The sequence below is a fragment of the Gadus macrocephalus genome, chromosome 11 (genome assembly GCF_031168955.1).
Source record: "Gadus macrocephalus chromosome 11, ASM3116895v1".
In the NCBI taxonomy this organism is placed as follows: Eukaryota; Metazoa; Chordata; class Actinopteri; order Gadiformes; family Gadidae; genus Gadus; species Gadus macrocephalus.
In genome coordinates, this window is record NC_082392.1 from 13,131,714 (window position 1) to 13,158,268 (window position 26,555).

General features: G+C 41.2%; 4 protein-coding genes across 7 annotated transcripts in view; 2 read left to right on the plus strand and 2 right to left on the minus strand.

The window, feature by feature from the left end:
* Window positions 1-9,306, plus strand: part of LOC132468138 (zinc finger protein 808-like) — a 37,803-nt gene extending 28,497 nt beyond the window's left edge. For all 3 annotated transcript variants that reach the window (XM_060065809.1, XM_060065810.1, XM_060065811.1), the window contains one exon: window positions 804-9,306. In XM_060065809.1, the coding sequence (XP_059921792.1) occupies window positions 845-8,668 (7,824 nt within the window). In that variant the 5' untranslated portion in view covers window positions 804-844 and the 3' untranslated portion in view covers window positions 8,669-9,306. The remainder of the gene's footprint in view (window positions 1-803) is intronic.
* A 96-nt stretch (window positions 9,307-9,402) lies between these two features.
* im:7147486 (zinc finger protein Xfin) lies at window positions 9,403-14,123 on the plus strand. 2 transcript variants are annotated; one of them, XM_060065828.1, is made up of 3 exons: window positions 9,403-9,832; window positions 10,716-10,774; window positions 10,898-14,123. In XM_060065828.1, the coding sequence occupies exons 2-3, from the start codon at window positions 10,759-10,761 to the stop codon at window positions 13,834-13,836; spliced, it is 2,955 nt and encodes a 984-aa protein (XP_059921811.1). In that variant the 5' UTR covers window positions 9,403-9,832; window positions 10,716-10,758; the 3' UTR covers window positions 13,837-14,123. The 2 variants fall into 2 exon arrangements, with proteins under 2 accessions (XP_059921811.1, XP_059921810.1); XM_060065827.1 differs by having other exon boundaries at window positions 10,716-14,123.
* An 8,141-nt stretch (window positions 14,124-22,264) lies between these two features.
* On the minus strand, window positions 22,265-23,530 carry LOC132468179 (trypsin-3-like). The gene is given in 6 exon segments (XM_060065883.1): window positions 22,265-22,433; window positions 22,515-22,651; window positions 22,737-22,943; window positions 22,946-22,965; window positions 23,095-23,257; window positions 23,377-23,530. Coding segments are annotated over 6 exon segments (750 nt in total). The 5' UTR covers window positions 23,450-23,530; the 3' UTR covers window positions 22,265-22,283.
* A 1,283-nt stretch (window positions 23,531-24,813) lies between these two features.
* LOC132468176 (trypsin-3-like) lies at window positions 24,814-26,198 on the minus strand. The gene is made up of 5 exons (XM_060065880.1): window positions 26,038-26,198; window positions 25,715-25,877; window positions 25,336-25,589; window positions 25,107-25,243; window positions 24,814-25,025 (listed from the first exon to the last, which is right to left on the minus strand). The coding sequence occupies exons 1-5, from the start codon at window positions 26,108-26,110 to the stop codon at window positions 24,876-24,878; spliced, it is 777 nt and encodes a 258-aa protein (XP_059921863.1). The 5' UTR covers window positions 26,111-26,198; the 3' UTR covers window positions 24,814-24,875.
* Between the last annotated feature and the right edge of the window lie 357 nt (window positions 26,199-26,555).

Here is a 26,555-nt window from a genome sequence, read left to right on the forward strand (position 1 = left end):
CTTTTCAGATTTTTAATATATTTTATACTTTTTAAGATATTCTACTTTTAAAATACTATCTTTTTTTTTAACATGGGAGTCAATGGGAGGTACTCCAACCTCTGGTACTTCAACTGTTTAAGACGTAACAAAATAAATTTTCAACCGTTTATCTTCGTTCAAACCATTTAACAAATCGACACACTTGTATCTGCAATAATATCCAAACAAAATTTCGATATTATTTAAGCTTTATTCAGAATCACAATTCTAGTTTCATACCGGCTTCGTTTTCAGTTGGTCTCATTGATTTACGTTGACGCTGGAGCGTGAGGACGTTCAGCAGTGTTGCTAGATTGGGTGGTTTTTCCCACTGGATGGGGCTACTCTTCGAGGACGTTCAGGCAGTGTTGCCAGATTGGGCTGTTTTTCCCACTCTATTGGGTTACTTTTAATCACGCACCGGCTCGACAGACAGACAGACAGAAAGACAGACAGCACCAGATACTTCAGTTCAATTCATTTTACATGTCTGCATTTTTAGCATTGTTTTGCGCTTTTCATTCAGCTGTCACTTTATTTGTTTCCAACCATTTACTTTTTCTTAAATGGTGTGCATGTTTACATAGTTTATGCCATTTAGACTTTTGAACTTTTGTTCAATTCCCTTCACTTTATTTAAGCCATTTAAGGTTTCTTTGTCTTAATCTATGTGGCTTTATGAAAAAATATTTTCAACCTCACTTAGTACTACAGCACTCCACGCATTTTCTGCAGGAAATGCATTTTCTAGTTATAATGATGTTTTTTTTTTTTTTTTTAAGGGTCAACGGAAAGTAAATCTTTCCTTCAAGTCTTCAAAAGAATGTCTCATGGCTGGGATTCCTACCTTCCCAACCTTCAACCTCCGCCCTCTATTCCGAGGCCTTGTGAAGTGTCGTCTGGACCAGAAGGAGATTTTACTCAACCTATAGAGAACTTCAATGCACATCATGACTTGTCCAACATGGAGGCTTCAGAAGAGGCTGTTTCAACCAACTCTGACTTTGGCTCCAACCTTTACCCAAACTCTAGCACAAATTCAGACTGTGCATTTAGTTACTATAGTGACACACCATGGCAAGCTGATCAACATCAGTCAGTTGAAGATGGGTCATCCAAATGTGAAAATGGAGATTTCTCAAATTTGACTGCAGATGGATTAACAACATCAAGCCATTTTCCCTCTTTTGCAGCAGATTTGCGAGAAATTAAGGAAGACTGTGAAATTCTGGCACCATCCTTCCTTGAGGACTACTCGGATGTCAGTAGTTGCTCAGATTCAAATATAAACGAAACAGAAATCAGACCTTCTTGTAAGTATATGAAAAGCTTGGATGCAAAAAAGGCAAGTTGTGACAATTTAATAACTACAAAACACAGTCCCTCAGAATGGCCATTCACCCCGACCGGCAATATGTCAATTTCTGCTGATTTTCCAACCGCTCAAATCTCAGAAACACCTTTAATCTTGCCAATCCCATCTGAATTACACGATAAGGCAATAAAAATGGCAGATTGTGCAGAACAAAATATGGAAACAAAAGAAGATAATTCTGAATGTTGTGTCCCAAAACATTCAACATCAGCTTCGGCAAAATCCTTGGAAACAGAGAATGATAAACAGGAAAATGCAGGGACAGAGCAGAAACTGAAATATGACATGGAGGAAAAGACAGTTCCTATACAAGCAAAAGAGCTGAACGTCACCATTGGTATTCACAAGGACATGGCAGAGGATACAACGAACGGCTCGTCAGAGTATGAAAAAGAGCTCACATGTCCTAAAGTGGACAAATGGCAAGAGAAGAAGCCACTTGTATATAATAAATTAACTTCGGTCCTTAGTTCTGCAAAAGATTTGGATGTTAAAATCCAGGAAACTGCTACAAAATTATCAGACCTGATACAAGATAACAGGGAAGTATGGGATGGTGAGGAAACCATTGACCAAAATCATGTTTCTTCACCTAGCCTGCATGAAAATGGAATGGATGACACAAGTAACTCATTGTTGTCTTCCACCACTGAATGTGATGTTGATGCCAACGTTTCCCATCCTCAAGATACAATTCATGAACTGGACAATGACAACTCGGAGACTTTGAAGGAAGTAAAGATGACAAATGGTCTGAAAAGAACAATTCAAGGCATATCACAGTTCCAGTGTCCTGCACAGCTATCTTCTGAAAGTTGCATGGACATAATTGGTAGTGATAATGTTGAGGACAGCAAATGTGACACCATGGATGCTTCTTACAACCAGACACTCTCTGGCTCTAGGAGGCTTTTAGAGCAACCTCCAGAAGGTGAATCAACAGATCAATTGCACCAGCCAAAGTTATACTCCATTATGGATGAGGAAAAAACATTGAAGAGCATTGTTTCTGCCACACAACGGCATGAAGAGAATGGATCTGAATCTTTGAAAGAATCCTTCCCGGAGACAAGGCCATCCTTTGAACAGCCTGATCTTGGCATGTATGTTGGTGAAGCCTTACCTAGAGTGAATACCCCCTGTGCAGACAATGAAACATCTCAATCAGAACAAAAAAGTCCTGTGGCAAGTTTGGAAAACTCCAATCCAACTGATTTAAAAGTGGAGTTACCTGAACTCAAAAGCTCTTTACAATTGCAAAAAAGGCTGCAGCCCATTATAATTCTGAAAACCTTAGAACCAGTAAATGGCATAAAAGAATATAAATGCACGGAATGCCAACACTCAACACAAAATGTTGATGATATAATTGAACACCATCATACCCATTCACAGCATGAATTCAAATTTTGCCCAACGTCTAATATCTATTTGCTGCATGATGATCCACAAATCAAACTTGTTTGTGATGTCACTGGCTACGACCTACCAGCGAAGGTGGTACTTAAGACTACAAGGAAAAAAAATAAAATATACCCGTGCAACTCATGCAGTCATGTATCTCATAGGTTTTATCAACATGTGCAGCATATAAGAACTCATACAGGAAGAACACCATTTAAATGCAATGGATGTAATCTATACTTCTCGCAGAGTAGCTGCTTGTACAGACACGTGCGCATTGCTGGGCGATGTCAAGGCTCAAAACATAAGTCAAATACAAATTTGAATATCCCAAAAAGTAAAACAACCAAACCAGAACAAGTAACAGAGAAAGTTATGGAATTCAAAGGTCTAACGGACTGCTACGTGAAGCTTGTGGATATCTCCGTGGCACATGTTTGTCAATTTTGTTCAAAAACCTTTGCAAGTTCCAAGAAGATGAACAAGCATGTATCGAATGTACACAAGGTGAAGGGAGTCATAAAGGGAATGGCAAAAAGTGGGGTTGATGAATTCGGCAAATATAAATGCCCACTCTGTCCTCGTGTTTTCAAGTACTCTTACAACAGAGCTCGCCACCTGCGGCGCTGTATCAAAGAACAAACAAATGGTGCCAATTGGAAAATAGGTAGTAAATATCAGTGCCCACTGTGCAAAGAAATCTTCTCATTGACAAATAATCGAACACGACATATCCAAAATAATTGCCTGCGAAACTATCTCCGAAAGCTGGCAAAAGCAAACCCTAAGATAAGTTTGGCAAATAAGGAAGTATCTTCAACTACAACAGACCCTGAGGACATACGAGGCTACAAATGTAGTCTTTGTCCAGCCAGGTTTTTCCATCCATCTGGGAAATACAAACATATGAAGAAACATGAGTTGTACAAACTGACAGGAAAAGTTGTCCAATACAGGTCTTTCCCCGTCTCGATAGACAGAAAATATCTCAGCAGTAAAAAAACTGTGAAGAGCACAGATACCTCAATTTCAAACGAAGCTAATCACAGCTATGGCTTCTCATGCTCCTTCTGTGGCAAAGGATTCAGCAAATCACTCTCTCTAAAGAACCATGAAAGAATTCACAAAGGTGACAGACCATTCCTCTGTTTGGAATGTGGAAAAGGATTTGCCAGACGCAGTCATTTGATAAATCACAAGACAATTCATCAAAGAAGGATACAATGCACAGTTTGCAAAAAGATTCTTCCATCTATTGGGGAACTGATTCAACACAGAAAGACTCATCTTAAAAGGGGAAAACTAAAGTGCCCATACTGTCCACTGCTGTTTGATTATCCTGTATATTTACTGAGACATCTTGCATCCCACAAAAGTGAATCCGAAAAGGAACTTGGTTACACAGAGAAAAAAGTAAAACCACCGCAATCTTTGCATAAGCAGAAAGTTTCCCAGTGTTCTTTGTGCAAAGAAGATTTTGAGGATCCCCAATCTTTAAGGAAACACTGTCTAAAACATATAACGGAATCCTCATTCAAGTGTCCTTTCTGCCAACATCACTTCAATTCTCGGCGCTGCTTGGTTCGCCATATAGAAAGGCATTCTGGAGACAAACCTTTTCCATGCAATGACTGTGGTAAAAGATTCCACCGCATTATTAACCTTGATCTCCATAAGAAAACATGTTCTGCCAGTAAACTGGAAGAAAACCAGCCGGAGGTAGTTGAGGTTTTAGAGAAACCAGTTGAAAATACCAGAAAATTACTCTATTGTTCCTACTGTCCACGGACATTTAGTCGAAGAAACCGTTTCAAGAAACACCATAATGGCCATAAATTAAATACTTTGTTGAGCTGTTCTAAATGCACCCTTTTTTATGGGCGTACAAAACTTTCCCAACATGAAAAGAATTGCAATGGAACAACTGCCATTGATGAACTTGCCAAGAGTTTGCCTAACAAAGTGGTGGAAAAGGTTGAAAAAAAGCTACATGGGACCAATAGAACTAGAACAAAGACATTTCCACATACCTGTCCACACTGCCCCCAAAAGTTTCAGTACAGATCACTTCTCTTAAGACATCTGAATTCACACACCAAGAAATCCTTTGCTTGTGACCACTGTGGCCGTCAATATGGCAACAAGTCTATGTGTATCAAGCATGAAGCCTTATGTGGTGGGTTTGTTAAAAAGGATGATACCAAGCTCCACAACTATAACCAACCAAGATTGTTAAGGCCAACTAGTGTCAAAGAAGCAAAAGAGAAAAATACAGATTCTGAAGCTGAATACAAATGCAAGTTCTGCACAAAGACATTTTGGAAAGCCAGAAATCTGAGACGACACATTTTGACACACACTGAAGTCAAGCCTTATCGCTGTAAAGCCTGTGACAGTTGCTTCTCCAGGTATGATCATCTGAAACTACACCAGACCCGCTGTAAAGGCAAAAGACAGCGATTGGAAGTTTGTTTACCCAAAATTAGTTTGGATGCAGTTGGAAAAGGTTGGCAAAAGCAGGCTCATAGTCTGATTATTGCTGCGGAGCAGAGATTTGAGTGCAATATCTGCTTAAAATTCTTTACTTGCAAATCTAAATTGGCCAGACATATGTCTATGCTCCATAACAAAAGTACATTACCTATCAACCGGCGCAAAAACATTGCACTATCAACAGGAATTGACAGGCTTGAGGCTGAAATTCTAGAGCAGTATCCCATCAAACGGCAAAGAAATGCCTGTATATATTGTCCCAGATCTTTCAAATCAGGTTGGCAGTTAGGAGTGCATACCCGACTGCATACAGGTGAGAAGCCTTTTCTCTGTAACCTGTGTGGAGAAAGATTTATCAGGAGGGATTATTTAATGCGTCACTCATCCAAGTGCAACCCCACAAAGGGTAGACATGATGATTTAGTGCCCTGTAATCAATGTCAAGAGCTTTTACCCAAGGAGTCCCTTGAAATCCATCAATTGGATTGTTCCAACGCAAGTATATCAGGTGACCTCCAGAAATCTTCTGAAATAACATCAAATGGCTTCTCTTGTGCTTACTGCGATTCCACTTTCTTAATATTTTCTCAGCTCCAACAACATTTCCTAAATGACCACAAGCAGGACACTGTTAAGTCACCAGTTCCTACTACATCTCTACAACAGCATTTGTCAAATATTGTCAGTATCAAGGAAGAGCCTTTGGATGCCACAAATGATGAGAAACTAATAAATGGAGATGGCAAAATATTGTTCAGTGGCAATACTCATGTCGATGATGCTGGAGAGAAACCTTTTCCGTGTTCATTTTGCAACTTGCGCTTCAAAAACAGGTCAGGACTAGGTGGCCACCTTCGCATCCATTCAAATCCAGCTCCATTTTCCTGTCCTAGGTGCATGAAATGTTTCTGGAATAAGAATCACCAACGCCGCCATTTAAAGAAATGTAAAAGACTTGAAGTGCTTTCCAAGAAGAATGTTGGTCTCAAATCATTGATCGCCATCAGCTCAGAGATTGATGCACCACAAAATGATTCCGTTCTAGTTTTCAAAGAAGGCTCCAAAATCCCTCGCAGGGGCACAGGGGTTTTACAGACAGAATTTTCCTGCAAAGACCCAGAAGGCTTACAAGAGGAAGACCAAGTACAGACCTCATCTGTAGAAAAGAAAGCTGTACATTACCAATGTTCAGAATGTAACCAGAGTTTCACTGATGGTTTATTGCTCATTAGTCATCTTGAAGACCATGGAAGAGTTGAACAAGAGAAAAACCGCAATACGTGTCCAGAGTGTGGAAAGGTGTGCAATAACGGAGCAAATCTTGATAGACACATGAAGGCGCATGGGATTGATAAGACTTATCCTTGCTTGGAGTGTTCCAAAAGATTCCCCACCTTAGGGAAGCTACTTGTACACAAAAAACATCACAAAAAACGTTCACGCCCATTTCTTTGCAAAATTTGTTCTCAACGATTTTGGTCAAATAAATCTCTGCTCGGCCACTTCAGTGAAAACCATCCAAAGGAACTCTACTTTTGCAAACTGTGTAGCCGACATTATACTTTAAAAGGCTCCCTTATTCGACACTATAAAAAGAGACATCGCATCAGGCAGCTTGATCAATATATTGATTGCTCTGAAAATGAAGAAAGTATTGACCATGGAAGCATTGAGGTCAATGCTTCAGGCGGAAGTGATAAAGACGGCAAAACTGATGAAGATGGTGACGGGGAAGATTACAGTGAGGGTAGTGACTCGGATGCAGCACCCTACTTCCCTTGTCATGTCTGTGGCAAGACATTCCTAACATCAGAAAACCTTGAGGATCACCAGCGATGTCACCTTGGTGAAAAACCACATGAATGCGCAGAATGTGGTAAATGTTTCTTCCAAGCATCCCAACTGCTACAGCATCAACGAACGCACACATCAGAATTTCAGTGTCAAACCTGCCACAGAGGCTTTGTGTCTCTTTTTGCATTACGCAAACACAAGCACACTCATGGAAAGAGTCGGCCATTCCGCTGCTCGAAATGTGACCTCAGTTTCACAGGATACTCCCAGTTGGCAGAACACATGGCAATGCACCGTGAAGATAATTTCCCATGTGACATATGCAATCGCACATTTTCCTGCAAGAGCAGTCGTGCAGAGCATCGGAAAAGCCACTCTGTAGCATCTGGGGATCTTCCACCTTTGATTTTTGAAGAAGAGGTTGATAATTTGACTTTAGCACCATTCACAAGTCAACAGAACTACCGATGTGGGGTTTGCCACCAGTGCTTCGAAGACCCAAAGGAACTTTCAGAGCATGGTTGCCTTGCAGCAAAAGAACGGCCATTCTCATGTTCAGTTTGTGATCTATACTTTCTGCATGAATCTCACCTGGAGAAACACAAGATTAGTAATCACCAGCGACCGAGCTATGAATATTTGTGCAATCAATGTCACATCTGCTTTTCAAATGAGAAGACCTTCATTTTTCATTCACGTAAACATCACCGCGAAAAGAGACATGCATTAAAGATTAAAGAAGAAGATGTTGTGGAAAACAGTACAGTCCCCAAAACAGTCACAGAATATCAAGTTTGCAATACAAAAAATACTGATTTGGTTGGGGAACAAAATCCTCCCCCAATTAATTATCTGACTCATGAATGTAAAATTTGCAAATGTACACTTCCCACTGAAAGTAAAATGAAGGAGCATGAGCGTTGCCATATCTCTGCAGATACACAATTTGAATGCACAGGGTGTGGCCAGAACTTCTTAGGAACCGATGCTTTCAGACAACACCCATGTTCACGTTCATTGTTAAAGAGTGATCATTCAAGCGAACAAACCAAGAAATCACCTGTGAGTGGTCCAACACTAGGGGAGGAGGAAGAAGTTGATGTCACCGGAGAGGATATGTTTAATTGCTTCGCTTGCTCTGAGCAATTTTCCACCAAAAGCTCCCTGTTGGAGCATCAGAATGAACATCATCCAAAAGTACAATTAAAATGTGGGATTTGTGGACAAACCTTCAAACATAGACAAGATCTAATTCAACATGAGCGAACACATCTAGAGAGAGACGCCAGAGCAACTGTTAAGAAAAAGAAAAAAACGCGGTTAAGTTGTTTTAAATGTCCCACTATGTTTGACACGGTGCAAGAGATGGCTTTGCACATGAAATCCCACTGTGTGCAAGATTATTTACATTACCGTTGTGACATGTGCTACAGGTCGTTCAGCCAGCTGTCTCTTCTGAAGCAGCACCATGAAAGTCATGTTGGCCAGGTTGTGTATGAATGCACAGAATGTGATAAGGCATTTGCTTTTCTTCACCTCTTGGAGGAACACCAATTGACTCATGCTGGACCCTCTAAGTAATGTTGTTGTTTTTTTACATTGTACATTGCTGTAATTATCTGAACTAAAATGTGCTTAATTTAAGCTGCTCATTACTTGTTTTCTTTCATCACTGTGTATTATTGATATGTCATAAATATTCCTTTGCTTTTAAGTTCATGTCTTGTTATCTTGTCAGGTGTTATTTCAAACATTAAAGCAAAACAAGTTATGATGTATATTCTTACCAGCTCTGACAAAACAGGATACATGTATTGAATATACTGCAATGAATACTAGTTGTGTAACCTTTTTAATGTCTTGGAGATTGGAAGGGATCACATCTTGAATATATATATAGTTTGGCAGACAAATGGTGACTTATTTTTCTTGACTAATATGTAAATAAGGCATTACTGTGTATGTTTTGTAAATAGATTGTTTCCATTGTTATATGACACACGGTTTGAAGGTGATAAAAGTTCTTCAAACTAAGGATTAATTTTCTTTGTATTATAAATGTTTTAGTGTAATGGCAGGTTGTCATTTTCATATAGGAACAAATATGTTTCTGTACAGATAAAATGTTTGGTATGATTGCTGATATTCTTTTCGACAGGTTTGTTTTCTTACAAATTAAAGATACACTTCTTTTGGATTCATACCAAAAAGAGACATTACATTTTGGGTTACAATTATTTTTATCCCATATTTCTATACCGCAAGAGTCTTTTTACTGAGTTCAGATACTGTCTGCATGATATTTTGGCCCTTGAATGTAAATAACGCAAAACATTAGGAATATTTTTATCAACTGAATCGATGAAGGCGATGGGCGCGTTCATCTACTTTTTAAGAGTAGTACGTGTATAGAAAATAAGCAATAAGACGATTGTGTGCGGAACTATAGATTCATGGATGCTGTGCGGGCGGCCTTCCATCGACCCTCATTGGGTAACCCGGAAGTAATGTGCAGTAGCCGTGTTTGCAGCTGGTACATCCGTCAAGACATTCGTGGTTCCATCTCTAGCAGGGTTAGCACATACTGGATATATCGGCTGGACACCACAGCGTATCATTTACCGACTATTAATTTCAAATTTCTCTTTGGGAACATGAACGGTAACGACAGAGCTTAGTTTAGCACTGAAGTCTCGGATCATTCTTCCTACAGATGGGATTCAAGTGCCCTGTGGTCTCATACAGGTAGGTTGTGCGGAAGCTTGTGACTTGCCTCTTGCAAATTAATGCCAAGGCCTTATTTGTTTGAGATTCCACAAGATTAAAATAGGCACATTATATTGTTTCGTGTAGGCTACTATTAAATCATGGTGTGCCAAGTATAAATTCCCTAATTTATATTTAGTTTTCTTTGTTGTATCGTATCTGTTGGTCCAGGAATGTGGGCGATAAAATAAGGTACATTTTTGAAGCAAGGTGGGAGTTGGCAAGACGGTGCATCTATTGTCATATATTTATTCCCATGGCCTCCGATCGCAAGTGTCCCATGGGCCGAGTTGAACGGATACATTGTAACATATAAGGCTGTAAATGATAAACGCGCGCTATGCATTGCTTCGGTTTGTACGGTCAAGCGCATGCATGCGGTTTCATAAGCTAACAAAAGGCCTAGGTGCTGTGGCTGGCCTTTACAGTCGCAGAAATATTGCACATTCAAGGTTGAAATTATATGCATAGTCGCAGTATCTAGTTTATCTAGTCTAGTTGTCAAACTAGACTAGATAAACTAAGACTGATGGAACCCATCTGAATCGATATTTGTGCACTCGTGTTGAAAACAGGTAGACATGAAGCCAGGCTATGATCTGAACATGATTGATGGTATTATCAATTATTCGTTTCCGATGATTTCTGATAAAAGATATAACTGTTTTCGCGCGTCTTGTCTTGTAAACATCAACGATGACGGCTTCAATTGAAACGCATCGGTTTTCATTTTCGAGCCTGCCATGTTTTTGTCAAACACGGCAGCCAATAATCAATAAGAATAACAAAGTATTTTGTTTTTCATATATTCTTGTCTGATTGAATGGGTTTGTTTTCTTTTTTTATATATATATATATACAGATGTTGACCAGCTGTGGACCAAGACCAAGATCAATTTTCTACAATGCTTGGGCTGCAGGGTAACGCTTCATCTTCTAAAGTGTATCGTTGTATGGCTTGTTCAGCAACCTTCACTGGACTGTCTACTTTGCTGGTCCATCAAGCAACACATGCCAATGCATTGACCAAAGTTCATTCTTCAGAAACATCAGAAAAGGCCCAACATGAGGAAGCAGTACATGGAAGAAACCCTCAGTTGGATCAGCCTACGCCGCCACCAGCTTTGCCTGAATGCCCTTCATTCTATATTTGTGATTGTGGAGAAGAGTTTCGGGACTTTAATCTTATGCTAGTGCATAAGCGATCACATATATCTACCCAACAGCGTCTGCAACCTTTGAATAGCAATATATTCCACTCGGTTAAAGAAGAATATGCCCAGGACACTTCTGCCCATCTCGAACCCCTTAGAAAAACCTTTACCCTACCAGTTGTGTCCATGAGTTACCCCTCAACCTCTGTGTCTTTAACCTCTGAAGTTGTCACTTCCAGAGACCCTGTAATTGATAGCACATTGCCAAATCACAATGTTGTAGGCATAAGCCTTGAGGAAGCTATTGTAAGCAATCCTCCGGATAAAAAAGGCTTACACGCAGATTCGAATACACAAGAAGCCAATATTTTGAGTGTACAGGAGCCTCGGCCAACTGCCATACAAGCCTCATCTTCCAATGTAAAGGCATTTTCTATCCCTAGTATGACAACAACACAGGCTGGGAAAGAGCCCAAAAATAAGAATTTGATGAAGATGCTTGCTACTGCATATATGAGCCGGTTTCAGGCCTCTAAGAGTGAAAACCCAAGTCAGGAAGAGGTCATCCCTAAAAATGAAAACATCCCATTTGAGATAACATCAGAAACTGCTTCAGATCCCACACCCACTTCAATTTCACTGTTAAGGACTCAAATAGGAAAATCTCGTCCTAAGAGCAAGTCTCCCACAGTTGGCAAAATTCTTGATTCTAGTAAAAAGAGCATTGTGTCTCTGACGCAGACCTTCTCCCCCGTGGTGCTCCTTGAAACCCGTCAGAAGCTTATTGATTCTAGCAGTAACGGTACATGTGGGAGATATCAATGTGGCCGATGTCGTAAGGTGTTTCAGGACTTGGACAGTTTGACTGAACATCATTTCTTGCACAGAAAGGAGAGAATTAAATGCTGTCGTTACTGTAAGCAACTTATAATTGGAAAACTGCCATTTCCTGACAACCATATATGTGCTCAGTCAGCTGGCATTGCAATTCACAATTCTAATGCAAAGCAAAAGACATTGCCGTTTGTACAAAAAACTGCAATATTCCATAGCCTAAAGCAACAGAGCATTATAAATAAGGCAAAAAAAGCATTCTTTTGTCCAGTATGCAAGCACAGCTATGCACGAAGGTACAACCTTAAAATGCATAAGTGCCAAGGCCCAATATCTCTTTCTCAGCATGCCACTTCCTCTATTGCAAAAAAGAAAACGCAGAGCTCAGAAAGTAAGGTCATTACCAATGCACAAGTTGATGAAGGGTCTCAGAATTGCAAGAGTGTTGCAGTGGGAACAGCAGTAATTGGTAACATCAAAGTAGAAGTAACTCCACCCAGTTCAGGACATCAAAAATATCCTGATGTGTCCCGGTCAGGCTCGGCCAATAGCTTTTTACCCTTCTACCCCAGACCCCCCGTGCAAAGGCAACCCAAGGATGTCATTCCAGGCAAGAGCTTGCTCCAGCAAGTAGAAAAGGAAAGCAGGGATACAGCTGTTGTTCCTCAACAAGAGGATAATGGTGGACAATGGAGGGTTCCCTTGGATGATGAAATGGAAGAATTGGAGTGTACCATGGGGACAGGTGACGATTATATAAAATCTAAGAAAACCATACCCGTCGCTACTGTAAATAAAACTCAAAAGACTGGCCTAAGCTTTTTTATCAGAGATGGTGCAAAACGTTATCCATGCAATAAATGTCAGAAGACTTATAGCCGGCCTTCCACCTTAAGGAGGCATCTGAGACTCTGTGGGTTCAGGCCACATGGAACGGTGACAGCACAACACCAAAACACTAAGGTCCATAATGTTTTGGGGGCAAAATCGCAATTTTCCTCTAAGGTGAACCCCATCTTTAATTGCATTTTCTGTGGAAAGACATTTAATCGTAAGGACAACATGGTGACTCATCGTAGGAAATGCCAGATAAAAAGGGCAATGCCCGGAATGAACAGTGGAGCGTTGCAGCAAAATCTTCCAGTCATAGAGTCTGAAGGACAACGGCAGCAGCCACAAGATGAAAGTGCGAACTGGGGTGTGATGTCGCTGCCCTCTGTTCTTCCAAGAAGAGTGACATGTGAATGTGGCGCTGGCTTTACGTCTCCAAAACTGCTTCTGGAGCATCTGCAGAAACACGCACAGGAGTCGTATACATGTCCTACTTGTGGTGAGACGGTCGCTTCCTGGGCTGACTATGAAGTTCATCTGCAGATCCACATGCATCCTCACAACCACCTCTACAAGGGTCTTCAGCCACAACGATCCCAGCCCCTGTTGCTGCGTTTTCAACAGCCGCTGCCGTCTAAATCTGTTTCCAAGCCTCAACTTAAGCAGCCCCGCCTCACACAGCCTTCCTTTAAGCATCCCCAGCTCCCACAGCTCCCAACACCAGTCAAGAAGCTGCAGCGCATTGTATGCATGCGATGTAACAACACCTTCTCCAACCACTGCAATCTGCGAAAGCACATAACTCTAAATCGCTGCAAAGGTGGACGTGCCACAGTTCCCCCCAAGGGGGGTCACTGTTCCCGCTGCAACACCAACTTCCACAGCATCATCAGCCTCGTGTTCCACCAGCGGAGCGGAGCCTGCAAGCTGGCGGTCAAACCCGTCCGCTGCAATATCTGTCTGCGCTGGTTTGGCACAGAGGACGGGCTGCAGAAACATCTGCTCACACACAAACAATCCCAAACCGTTCACTGTGATGTTTGCCAGGGAAGTTACTCAAGTCTTAAGTCCCTCAAAAACCACCGCAGGAAGATTCACGGCATCAGGGCTGGAGGGCACGATGCGCTGCCGCTGGCGGTGCCGAAACTGGAAAAGTCTTTGTAATTTTTGCTTGTTTTATTCTGTACATACATTGTGCCACTGCTTTTTAGGGAAAATGGTGTCTTATTGGCTGCTCCTTACCCAATTTGTCAAGTGTTTTCTTTTTATATACCACGCATAAATAGGTGTACAGTTCCATCTGTGAATTATTTTGTGATAATGTAAACTAAGGCATTTGAAATGATTAATAGAAGTTGTGTGTTTTAACCTTTGATTTATCTAGTAGCTGATAGTCAATTAATGTATGTGTTTGTTTGGCTTGATCCTACTGTAATAAAGTCATCAAGGTATTTGGTGTTTGGACTATTGATTATCATAGGTTTATTTTACTTAAAGACTTTAAGTTTTGTTATTTCTCTGCGCAATCTATAAAACTACTTAAATAAATAATGATCCCCTTTCACGGAGCAGAACGTTTTAAATTTTTGCTAAATAATAAAAAAAAATGTTAAAGTACACATGGACCACCATAGAACATCCATGTCTGACACAAATAGACATGGGTCGAAGCAAAACATGTCAATTACATGTCAGGTTTCGGTTTTAGTACAATTTATTTTTTATATTATGAACCCACGTAAGTATTGATTATAAAACGTACACAGACTTCATGGTACTCTTCCCAGGACTTAATGGATTACATTATTCTGAATAGACTAACCAAATGCAAATTCTTTATTTGTATTGGTACTTACAAGCTTCCGTACCACACATTTTGGTGTTGGCGGGATTGACGTTTGTGACGTATGTACGTTTTACGTAAAAGAACAAGCCCTTGATATAGCTGTAGCAACTAGCACCCGGTAGTTTTTTTTTCCTATTGATTACTTATTGTACGCGGTTATTCTATACATTTAGGTGTTGTTCCACTTGGATGATCAGACAATAGCCTACGATAGTACAAATATGGGTCTAGGCTTTTTATAGCACGGACTGTGCAGGTAAGACCATTCTATCAGCTTGTATGCTACGCTAATATTTAATATTTTAATAACATGAGTTGGCAGCACCGACTTACAATTTACCAATCGTATAATGAATAATCAATCCTCATTTGGGAATTGCGTTCTAGCGTTGAGTTAGATGATATACATACTTTGATTTATGCTCAACTTATGTAGCCGTTAACTCTTGGAAACGAAACGTGATTTGCTTTGCATGCAACACGAATATATAGCAGAGCTGTGGTCATGCGTTATGGGATATAAACAGTTAATATGAATAGCCACTTGTGCCTTATTTGTTTTGTTTATCTAATATGTTCAAACTCTTTCGACAGAACTATATTCTGGACTCAAGGACCGTTTCGAGAATCATCGATCATGCAGAGAAGTCAAGGACAACACTTAAGAGGACCCTTCTCCGGGATCACAAGCATGGACGAAGGCTTTACAAAAAGCAATGATCTTTTTTGCTTCAGCTGTGAGAATATATTTCCAAGCATTGCGTTTTTGGAGGAACACTGTTGTCCAGCTGCGACTCACATCTGCTCTTGTGGAACTGAGTTCCCTTTGTATTTGGATTTGGTTGCCCACAGCAAAACCCACCCACCTGGACACAGTGTTGTTGACCATAAAGCTGTAAGAAGGCGCAGATTTGATAGGGAGCAGGAGGAGAATCTCAGACTTTCCGCTCAGCAGGGCCCCTCGTCTTTAATTGGTTTCAGCACCAAACCAGCATCCTCTTTAGAGGTTGTGTCAAAACGGCAAGTCCCCCTGCAGTCAACTCCACCTAATTCCGTGAGGATTTCTGAACTGTTCCGTAGTTCAGCTGCACCAACTGTGGACCTCTGGACTATTTATCAACCAGTGGTGTTGATAAAGATGCCATCGTTTAAGAATAAAGGGACTTATCGTTGTGGTAAATGTTTGCAGAGATTTTCAACGAAAAGTAATCTCGTTTTGCACTACAATACTCATGCCAGAGATAAAGTCTTTGGGTGTATAGGTTGTGGAGTGCTTCTCTCCAGCAACAAATCGTTGCCTCAGTACCATCAATGTAATTCGCCCAACAGTTTCCTTGCAGCAGGAGTGATCACGACTCGTGCAGTTTGTGGCCAAAAGCCCAACATGCTATCTGGGGCACAGACCGTACTTCCATCTAATAAACAGCTTAACGCAACTGCCCCTAAAATTATACGATTGAAGACCTATGCTCGCCCACATTCAAACCTGGCAAACAAACCCACGCAGGCAACCTTTACCATGGATGCATTCCCTTGTGGAGTCTGCCGTGTAGCATTTGAAAGTGTTAAGTTACTTCAGCGGCACAAATGCATCGAAGCCCAGAGAATTGTGCTAAATAAGTCCATACCCAGACCACAGTCAAGCACTCCGTGGCGGAGCATCACTGCCCTGAAGAGCCCGTATCCTCTCCCCCAAACAGCAAGAAGCAAAAACCATAGCGTTGCACCTTTCAGCGTTGGCCACGCTTATCGAAACAAGAATGTGGTGCTCACCAATGGGACAGGGGGGCAGCCTGTAAGAGAGAAAACTGATTTGGATTCAGATGATGACTGTTATATTATTGAAAGCTCCTCGAAAAAAGCTAACAAGATGTGCAATTTATCCTCATCCCTCTATCTTCAAAAGAATCAATGAATGTATGTATATGTGTATGTATATATGTATGTATGGTGGATCACCTTTTTGCTTATTACAGTGGGCAGATTTTGCAGCACTTTTTCTTTTTCTTTTCATCAGAACAAGTTGTGGATTTTGTGTAATGATTTTCGGGATGTAGATAGTATGGTATTTTTTTTTTTTTTTTATGATCTTGAATGAGAACAAATGTAATGGTTGACCAAAAAATGCCTTTTTTCAGAATTACAAAATACTAATGAAATAAAAACACATATTTTGAAGCTGAAGTTATGGATTTTGGTGTGGTCATTGTTTTGGAAACCTTTTACTTCAGCAAATGTAAATATGAGAAGATATATATCTTGTCATATGTCAAATCCAATATTTTAAATATCCATATTTACTTCCTATAAAAAAAAAAATGTGTTGGTAATGCAAGTGTATAGTGTGTGTTGAAGTAATTAAAGGCCATGGATGAACATTGGCATAACATACATGGCGCATTTCCACTGCAGGGTGCGGAACGGATCGGATCGCAAAGGTGCGGGTCGGATCGCGTTTCCACCGCCAAAAGTGGGCGTGACCCGGACTTTGCCGTACCCGTTCCGACCCCATTCTAGGGACTCCTCCGTTGCGGTACCCAAAACGAGACCAGACGCCTGAAAGGGTACCCTGGAATTCTAGCTACACCCCCCCTCCGTTGATTGGTCGACAGAATCGTCACTTCCGGGTGACGCGGGGATAAAAACAAACAAACAATAGCCTCAAGGTATTATTCTTTACAATTAACATGTCGCGTAAAAAACTTGCTTGGGCGAACAAGGAGGTGGAGACGTTCGTCTGCATTCTTGCGGAGGAAGACGTTGTTTACGATGTTTACGTAGCTGCCGCGGCGATTGACATCCGGCCTACCACCAAGGGTACTGTCGGCAGTGGAAACGCGACCTCGGAACTGAGCTGGGCTATTTTGCCCCCTCCCTACGCACCTTTGCGATCCGATCCGTTCCGCACCCTGCAGTGGAAATGGGGCATTGGGTTGAGCATGTCCAAGGTAAAGACGAAATAATGGTCCGTGGAGGACTTCCAAACATGTCTCAATCTAACGCAGAATCTGTTTTTTTTCGAAAGAGGACTATTAAACTACGGAATTTGGAAGTTAAAGATCAGGAGTAATGGCAGCATAAATTAGTATGGAAGTAGAGGATTAAGGAAACTAAATGTAAATCTCCGATAGAGGCGGTAATGAAACTTAATGGATCATCCTTCACATATACAACGAAGAAGAATGACCGTGACGACAGTTGAATGCGACGAGGTTGATTCATGCTGGCTTTCCCGGGACCACCACAGACATGCAAAAGTATCCAAACTTTATAGACACGACTAAAACAACCAGGAGGACTTTTCGGAAACCAACAAACAAGCCCAAAATTGTTTCGTGAAGTGCAATGACATAACTAAACGTGGTAGAGGTAGCGCGGCACTAGCTTGGCGAACTTCTTTACTTCAGACCCTTCGGTGGTGAGCGACGGCAGACAGCGCAAGGAAGGTTCACGTAGGACGCCTAGTGGGTAAGTATTGTAGACTTGTGTGTTAACGTTTACGTTTTATCAATGTAAAGTTAAGTCTGCCTGCTGAAAATATGCGAGCTACTTCCACCCAATGCTAGTGGCTGGAGGTTACTAAAAAGTATTATTTATTTTATAAGATGCAAACTGCTTTGTCAAGCAAACGATTAACTGTTATTAATTCTGAATGTAAACAATTTTTTGTCACCATACAAGGCTTTTTCATTCAGATTTCTGTTTCTGGCTAATATTTTGAGACGGCTGTGATACAAAAATTAGAAGTTCTTAGTATTGGGCCAAAGGCTTGTCTAGCATGATTCTTTAGTGTAGACACCATTATATCCTCAGTTTGTCTAGCATGATTCTTTAGTGTAGACACCATTATATCCACAGATGGTCTAGCATGATTCTTTAGTGTAGACACCATTATATCCACAGATGGTCTAGCATGATTCTTTAGTGTAGACACCATTATAGCCGCAGATTGTCTAGCATGATTCTGGGGTGTAGACAGTAACAAATAAGCTGCTGGTTCTGCCCAGATACAACTGAACTACAGGTGTGAAAGTACCCCAGTTGTTGTGGTCCGATGGAGCGGTGCTCAAAAGTGACGTCAATTAATAAATCAATGTGATGATCATTGACCATTCGTAAGGGTTTAACAAATAGCCCAACCCAAATCTGATTACATCCGCCAAAAGTAGCTTTTGTTTATACTCTATTCAATTCTGTTCTCATTGGTGCCACTTCCAGCTTTCATTGACAATCGTAGAGAAGCCTTTTATTTGGCCTGTTTCTGTGTTTGAATAAATTGACTACACATTTTAATCATATATTCTATTTTTAATCATACATTCTATTTTCTATTTCTCAGGTGGCTGAAAATAGGACGACGACGACAATCATGACTCGAAATCCCAAAGTGAACAGAGACTAGGAATGCTATCGTCTGGCTTCCACACATCATGTGTCTTCCTGTGAATTCACAAACAATTGGTGAGATGAATGGCCGCACAGTTGTCAATGTCACTAGTACGTATGGAAGAAGAATCGAGTAGTATGCAAAACAAACGTGAACCCCCTACAGCTGTCCCTCCAGGACTTCCTGTGGAGGTCAGTAGAAAATCAGGAAGACTTAATCCAGAATTCACTTCTGACACACAGCCATCAGGTTTTTTGGCCAGCAGCCACATTGTAAACTCACTAACAATACATCAGAATATTTGCAACAACAAAAGAGACTCCATGGAAGAAATGTCTGGGAATACTGAGACTTGTTTAACGGGGACAACAGGAGATCAGGCAACCCCTGTGGTGGTCCGTAGAAAACGAGGCAGACCTCGGAAGCGCAAAAACAGAAATCCTTACTCGCAACCAGCCAGGCCAATGGATTGTAATGTCCCCGTTCATTCGAAGGTAATTGATGGATTGGGTTGGCCACACAATGAAGACTCCATTTCAAATGAACTAATAGCTACAACTAATACCACTAATGGTGTTGACAGTCTGACCGTCATCACTGCAACTCAAAGTCAGACTACTTATCATTCAGATTCTGTTTCAGAACCTGACAATAGCACAGAAAAGCTTAGAAAGAAAGGAGGAAGACCTAGAAAACAGAGACTTACCTCTTTAGCAAGTAGTCCTGCAGCTGAGGCAGATGGAGCCTGGATCTCTACGGAGGACCTACAACCGGTTGCCTCAAGAGACCCAAACAAATCTCATCTCAATACATTAGAGTGCAGTAGATATGGGAGGAAAAGGAGTCTTAAACTGCATTTCAAAATATTCAAAATGGAGCAGGAAGATGAGCCTGAGGATAGCTTAGAGGCCTGCTTACCGAGAAGAAAAAAAGTGAGGCGATTTCACTGCAAGATGTGTGATCGTTCATATCAATTTAAGTCTCAATGCATTCAACATGAACTAAGTCATGTAGAAAAGCCATTTCTCTGTCGTCTATGTGGAATCCGTTTTGGCAAAGAGTCGAACTTAACGCTTCATCTTAAAAATCAACATAAGTCTTATACAAATAGTCCAAAGAGCAAGAAACACATGCAGTGCTCAAAATATTCTGACCATGTGGAAAAGGAATATGAAAACTTAAACCAAGATTCAGACTTTGACTTCCATCAATCTGTTGCCTCAAAACAAAGGAAAGGAATGGTTTGCCTGGACTGTGGGAAACAATTTGCCTATCATTCTGCCCTGCAAAGACATATGCATGTCCACACAGGTGCCAAGCCACACAAATGCGATGTATGTGGGAAAGGCTTTTGTCAGCATTACTTTCTTTGTGTTCATCAACTGACACACTGGTCAGAGAATCGTTACAACTGCTTGGATTGTTTTGATTCATTCACTGAATTTTTGAAAGCTAAAAACCATGTTTGCAGATCTGTGAAGTCTGGGCAAGGTAGTCGTATCCCAGGGCGATCCAAGGTATCACTATCATACACATGTGACATCTGCAAGAAAACTTTTTTCATTTTGAAAGACTTCCACCTGCATGTCAAAGCCCACAGTAGTGCCAAGTTGTACCACTGTTTGATGTGTGGTAAGCTTTTTAGTTTCCAATCGGAATACAACGCACATCAATATTACTGCAAGAAAAGAAGGGCAGAAAATAAGTCTGCAGTGAAGTTTTCAACCGGTCGACGTTCAGAGCTCTTGTTCACAGGGCCAAATTCTATGCCCTCGGTCCGAGCTTCCACGTCTCAAGGGGACAATTCTAGCAACATGCCATTACAATCGCTACAGATCCATCCCAAGGAATTTGTGGCCTCAAATAATCCTTTTCACTCCACCGTTATACCTCAAACTCGCTCACCTTTTGTGTCTAAGTTAAATAATCTTGATAACCGGTCCGACCCCAGGAAATATCTATGCCCCCACTGTGGACGATTATTTAGGCATATGGGAAGACTGCGAGCGCACATGCTCACTCATGCACAAGGTCAAAGCTACACCTGTGGTTGTTGTGGAAAGACCCTTGACAGTTGGACGAAACTGTGGCACCATCAGAGAGTCCATAGGCAGAAACAGGGACGGTTCACTTGCCCTGAGTGTGGTCAGGGTTTTCGTTTTGCTGAACCCTATAAAAGACATATGGCCGGGCACCCGGAGTACCAATGGATTCAGAGAAAGTCTAAGAAGGTGCCCCTGCCTTATCAGTGTGAGCTCTGCTGCACCAGCTTCGAGACACTCGATTTGCTGTTCAGCCACCAGTCCTGCCATTTCTCAGGTGTGTGCAAGGTCAAACCTTTTCATTCATCACTCGATGGTCATTCTCCTGAGAGGGCTTTAAGCTTGCCCGTGAACCATCATCTATCCCACAGTGAACCCCAGTGTAGTAACATGGACATTTCCCTCTCTCCTCTGGCACCCAGCCTTCAAGAAAGCGTTGCACTACAATATCCAAATCAGATTTTTCATGCATCCAAAGTCTGTGATGTGTCTCCAGAGGACATTAGATGTGTTGTGTGTGGTAGCTGCTATCCTGGCATCTCAGAACTCTATCTACATTATTTGCAGCATGCCAGACGACAGTTGTAACCAAAAAGTTATGTTTTCTATCCACACAGGCTATTTCCTTCCTGCCACTATTAGGTTTGTACATTTATTTAGTAAACGATAATGATGTACTGTAAATGTTATTCTGTGTTTAATGCTCTCAACATATTCATTCAAATCAGAAAATACAGTGGGTCTTTATGTTTGAAGATGGTTTTAAGCTGTATTTGATCAGTTGTACTAGCAAGTTGTTACAGGATTAGTGTTGCCCCTTTATTATTTACTGGAAACCAGCTTGCTCCTTGTCGGTGCTATATTTGTTTAATCTGTTGTTAAACCATGAGGTATTTTATGCATATGTGACGATGATGTCTCAACCAAATGACATGAATGTGCATTCCACAATTGCGTTAGTGGCGATTGTTTTTGATGGAAAGCTGTAATAAATATCTGTATTTTATTTTTTTAAAGAGTTGGTTTCTGTCTGTGGTATTACACTACTGCTATGAGGTGGTCCTATGTCACATTCTATGATGGCAAATGTCTTGTCAATCAGGCTTATTTAGTCGTGTTCCCAATTAATTGATAATCTAGTATTCTTACAAGTCATATTAAAAAATGTCATTAAACCACACTCAAGAAAAACTCATGTTTCTCTTTTTTATATTAAAAGTATTATTATTGTGTTGAGACTATTCTAACAATAGACAATTGTAGGACAAACTTTATTGTTTGACAATACTAAACTACAGAATAGAGACACTGAACATGTTAAATAAAAGTGTTTAATTTAGTTGGAGGACATGGTGCTCCTTATCCAGGAGTTGTAGTTGCAGACCTTGGCGTAGACACCAGGCTTGTTCCTCTGGGCACAGCCATAACCCCAGGACACCACTCCTTGGAGCTGCCCATTGCACACCACGGGGCCACCGGAGTCACCCTGAGACACAAACATCAGAATCAGCTACTGGCCAAGTATTACAGTGAGTCAGAAAGACAGAATGCTGTTCTCTTTCCATACCTGGCAGGAGTCCTTGCCTCCCTCAAGGAATCCAGCACAGAACATGTTGGAGGTGATCTGTCCAGGGTAGGCACTCTTGCAGCTGCTGTCACTCAGGATGGGGGTATCCAGGCACATCAGGCGGTCGGGTGAGTTGGCTGAAGGGACAGCAGTTCTGGTTTAACATGACTGTGACGGCTGGGGAGATGTCCTATCCACCCGTTTGGTTGGCGGTGTTCTTACAGCCAGAGGCGAGGGTGTTTCCCCATCCAGAGATCAGACAACGGCTTCCAGAGCCGGCACAGCTGGAGGGCAGGGACACGGCGCGGACGTAGCTGTTCAGGGTGGCGGGCTTGCTCAGCTTGATAAGCATGATGTCGTTATCCAGGTTGCGGCTGCTGTATCTGGGGTGCTTGATGACCTTCACAGAGTTGATTAACTGCTCTGTGCCCCGAGACGCACCTGGATGTGGCTGTGGTAAGAAAGGTTTAAAACTGGGTTGAGGTGATAGTTTGAATCCAACATCCATTGTTTTCACCTAGCCGCCTTTGAGTATTGGGATATGCATTCTTAGATGTTTTTCTGCTGGAGGTTAACTCACGACTTGTAGCAGTGAGCAGCAGAGACCACCCAGGTGCTGGAGATCAGGGAGCCACCACAGAAGTGGTAGCCGGAGGTCAGGGACACCTGGTAGGCTGCCGAGTGCTTCCTGCACTCGTATCCCCCCACGATCTTGTCATCCTCATCCTCCAGGGGGGCAGCGACTGATGGAGAATATAATGCAATCAGGGTTGACTAGTGTTGATTATAGTCTTAAAATGTTCCTATTTAGCTTGTAAGCATTACGAATTACAATGTCAAGTTCTTAAGTGGTTGTACTCGCATGCGACTGTGAACAGAGCCAGGAGAATGAAAGCCTTCATTGTGATTTGTGGCTGTACTTCAGTGAAATGCATTACCGTGCCGTCCGTTGTATAGTAAAACCTTCCATTACGTATCTATGTGACCAAGGCCACCCTTTTGCATGTCAGCTTTTCAAATAGTAAGTGTGTGAAATCCCATCTGGCAGCCGATCCATTCCAGTGATTAAGATTCATACATTTCCCATAGGGCCTATATTTGGCAATCGTACGACAATATACTATCTCACTGATAAATGTATGTACATTTTAACATTATTCACTAATAACATTGATTTATCAGACATTTAAAATACAATGGCCATGATTATAACTTTGGTTCTATAACATTACGTTATTTATAGAAAGAAAAAAGTATATTTTCAAAATATGGATATTTTTGCAAGGGTACTCTTTCGTTTTTCTGCATGATACATTGCTGTTGAGTGGAGAAATTGGCCAAACAATGTGACTATAATAGATAACCTTATTTTTTAATAAAATGTTCTTATTTAACCCAAGTCTCCACATTTTGTTTTCAATAAGGGCCGTCTGCTAAATAAAAAATGAAAGTATCTGAGAATCAAAACACATGTATTGCATTAGTGCAGGTCTTTGCACTATATGGGGATTGTCAAACATCCAGTTATATCTTGCATTACTGTATATTGTTCTTATTCAAATATTTGGCGATTTTTTTATTGACATGAGACAAGACTAAATGAGGTGACTTAAGGATCCTGCGAGATTTGAGAACAATCTTTATTATTGGCATGCCTTTCTTAAAATATAATGGTTTCCCCATCTTTCTCATGAATTATTTTACTGATATTTTTTGTCAAGTATGCCCTATTGACATATTGCTTTGAGATGCTTTCTTCTCATTGATTTTTTTTATACTGTAAGGATAAGTTTAATTTGGAGGTTTATATTGGAAATACTTTATATAAGTTACATAAATATGGACTTATTTTCATGCAAATCATCCGATACTCCAATAATTATCATCGGGTTTTATTCTTGCAGATCATACAATTAACTACTTATTTTTTATTTTATTAACATATTTTTATCTCATTTTCTTTTTATGACTTGTGATTTGGGGCATCTTGCTTTAAGGCATACATATCTTGCCCTTCATAGTCAGAGTTTGGAGGTACTGTATGTAAAATACATTAATAGGGACCAGTTCTTTAATATTACGTTAATCATCAAAACAATCAATGTTTTTGTTTTTCTCATTATACACATTTTTGTTTATTTAAAGATAACAAATTCTAGTTGGACCTACCCTGACATATGTGTTATTGTGTTTCAACATTTAAGCTCGCTCAACAACAAGGTCAAGAATGGAAGGATGTTTTTCACAACTGCTCTTAACAAATACATCAGTAAAAAAGTAATACACAGTAAGCATTCAATTGATTTTGAATTATTGTATTCATATAACATGACATGTTAGTTACAGTGAAACAATGTAAGTTTAGTTGGAGGACATGGTGCTCCTGATCCAGGAGTTGTAGTTGCAGACCTTGGCGTAGACACCAGGCTTGTTCCTCTGGGCACAGCCATAACCCCAGGACACCACTCCCTGGAGCTGCCCATTGCACACCACGGGGCCACCGGAGTCACCCTGAGACACAAACATCAGAATCAGCTACTGGCCAAATATTACAGTGAGTCAGAAAGACAGAATGCTGTTCTCTTTCCATACCTGGCAGGAGTCCTTGCCTCCCTCAAGGAATCCAGCACAGAACATGTTGGAGGTGATCTGTCCAGGGTAGGCACTCTTGCAGCTGCTGTCACTCAGGATGGGGGCATCCAGGCACATCAGGCGGTCGGGTGAGTTGGCTGAAGGGACAGGAGAGCAGTTCTGGTTTAACATGACTTTGTGACGGCTGGGGAGATGTCCTATCCACCTGTTTGGTTGGCGGTGTTCTTACAGCCAGAGGCGAGGGTGTTTCCCCATCCAGAGATCAGACAACGGCTTCCAGAGCCGGCACAGCTGGAGGGCAGGGACACGGCGCGGACGTAGCTGTTCAGGGTGGCGGGCTTGCTCAGCTTGATCAGCATGATGTCGTTATCCAGGTTGCGGCTGCTGTATCTGGGGTGCTTGATGACCTTCACAGAGTTGATGAACTGCTCTGTGCCCTCGTTGGTAGCAATGTTGTGCTCTCCGAGACGCACCTGGATGCGGCTGTGGTAAGGAAGGTTTAAGGACTATTAGATCTCCATAGATCCCCATCCTCCACAGAAGGGTGAGTAGGGTTTGATGGTAATCAACGGTTCATAGGATGACTTTTCTGCTGGAGGTTAACTCACGACTTGTAGCAGTGAGCAGCAGAGACCACCCAGGTGCTGGAGATCAGGGAGCCACCACAGAAGTGGTAGCCGGAGGTCAGGGACACCTGGTAGGCTGCCGAGTGCTTCCTGCACTCGTATCCCCCCACGATCTTGTCATCCTCATCCTCCAGGGGGGCAGCGACTGATGGAGAATATAATGTAATCAGGGTTGACTAGTGTTAAAAATGTTTACTGTTAACAGTACAGTACAGGTGATGAAATTTAAGCTGTCTTAAAATTTTCATATTTAGCTTGGCAGCACTACAAATTACAATGTAAAGTTATTTAGTTGCCGTACTCACATGCGACTGTGAACAGAGCCAGGAGAATGAAAGCCTTCATGGTGATGTGTGGCTGTACTTCAGTGAAATGCATTACCGTGCCCTCCCTTTTATGACAACAACTTCCATTCAGTATCTCTGTGACCAAGGTCACCCTTTTACTTGCATGTCAGCTTTTAAAATAGTAAGTATGTGAAATCCCCTCTGGCAACTGATAAATACCATTGATTAAGATGCAAACATTTTCCATAGGAATTATATTTGGCAATTGTAAGACAATATACTATCTGGACTGAAAAACGATGTACATTTTAAAAACATTATTAATAACATTGATTTCTCTGACATTTAACAAACAATGGGCATGATTATAACTTGTGTTTTCTTGTTACATTATAGCATAATTTAAAGAAAGAAAAAAGCATATTTTCTAAATGTATATTTTTGCATGGGTAATCTTTAATTTTTTTGCATGATTGCTGTTGAGTGGGGATATTGGCCTAACAAGGTGATTATAATGGATAACATATATATATATT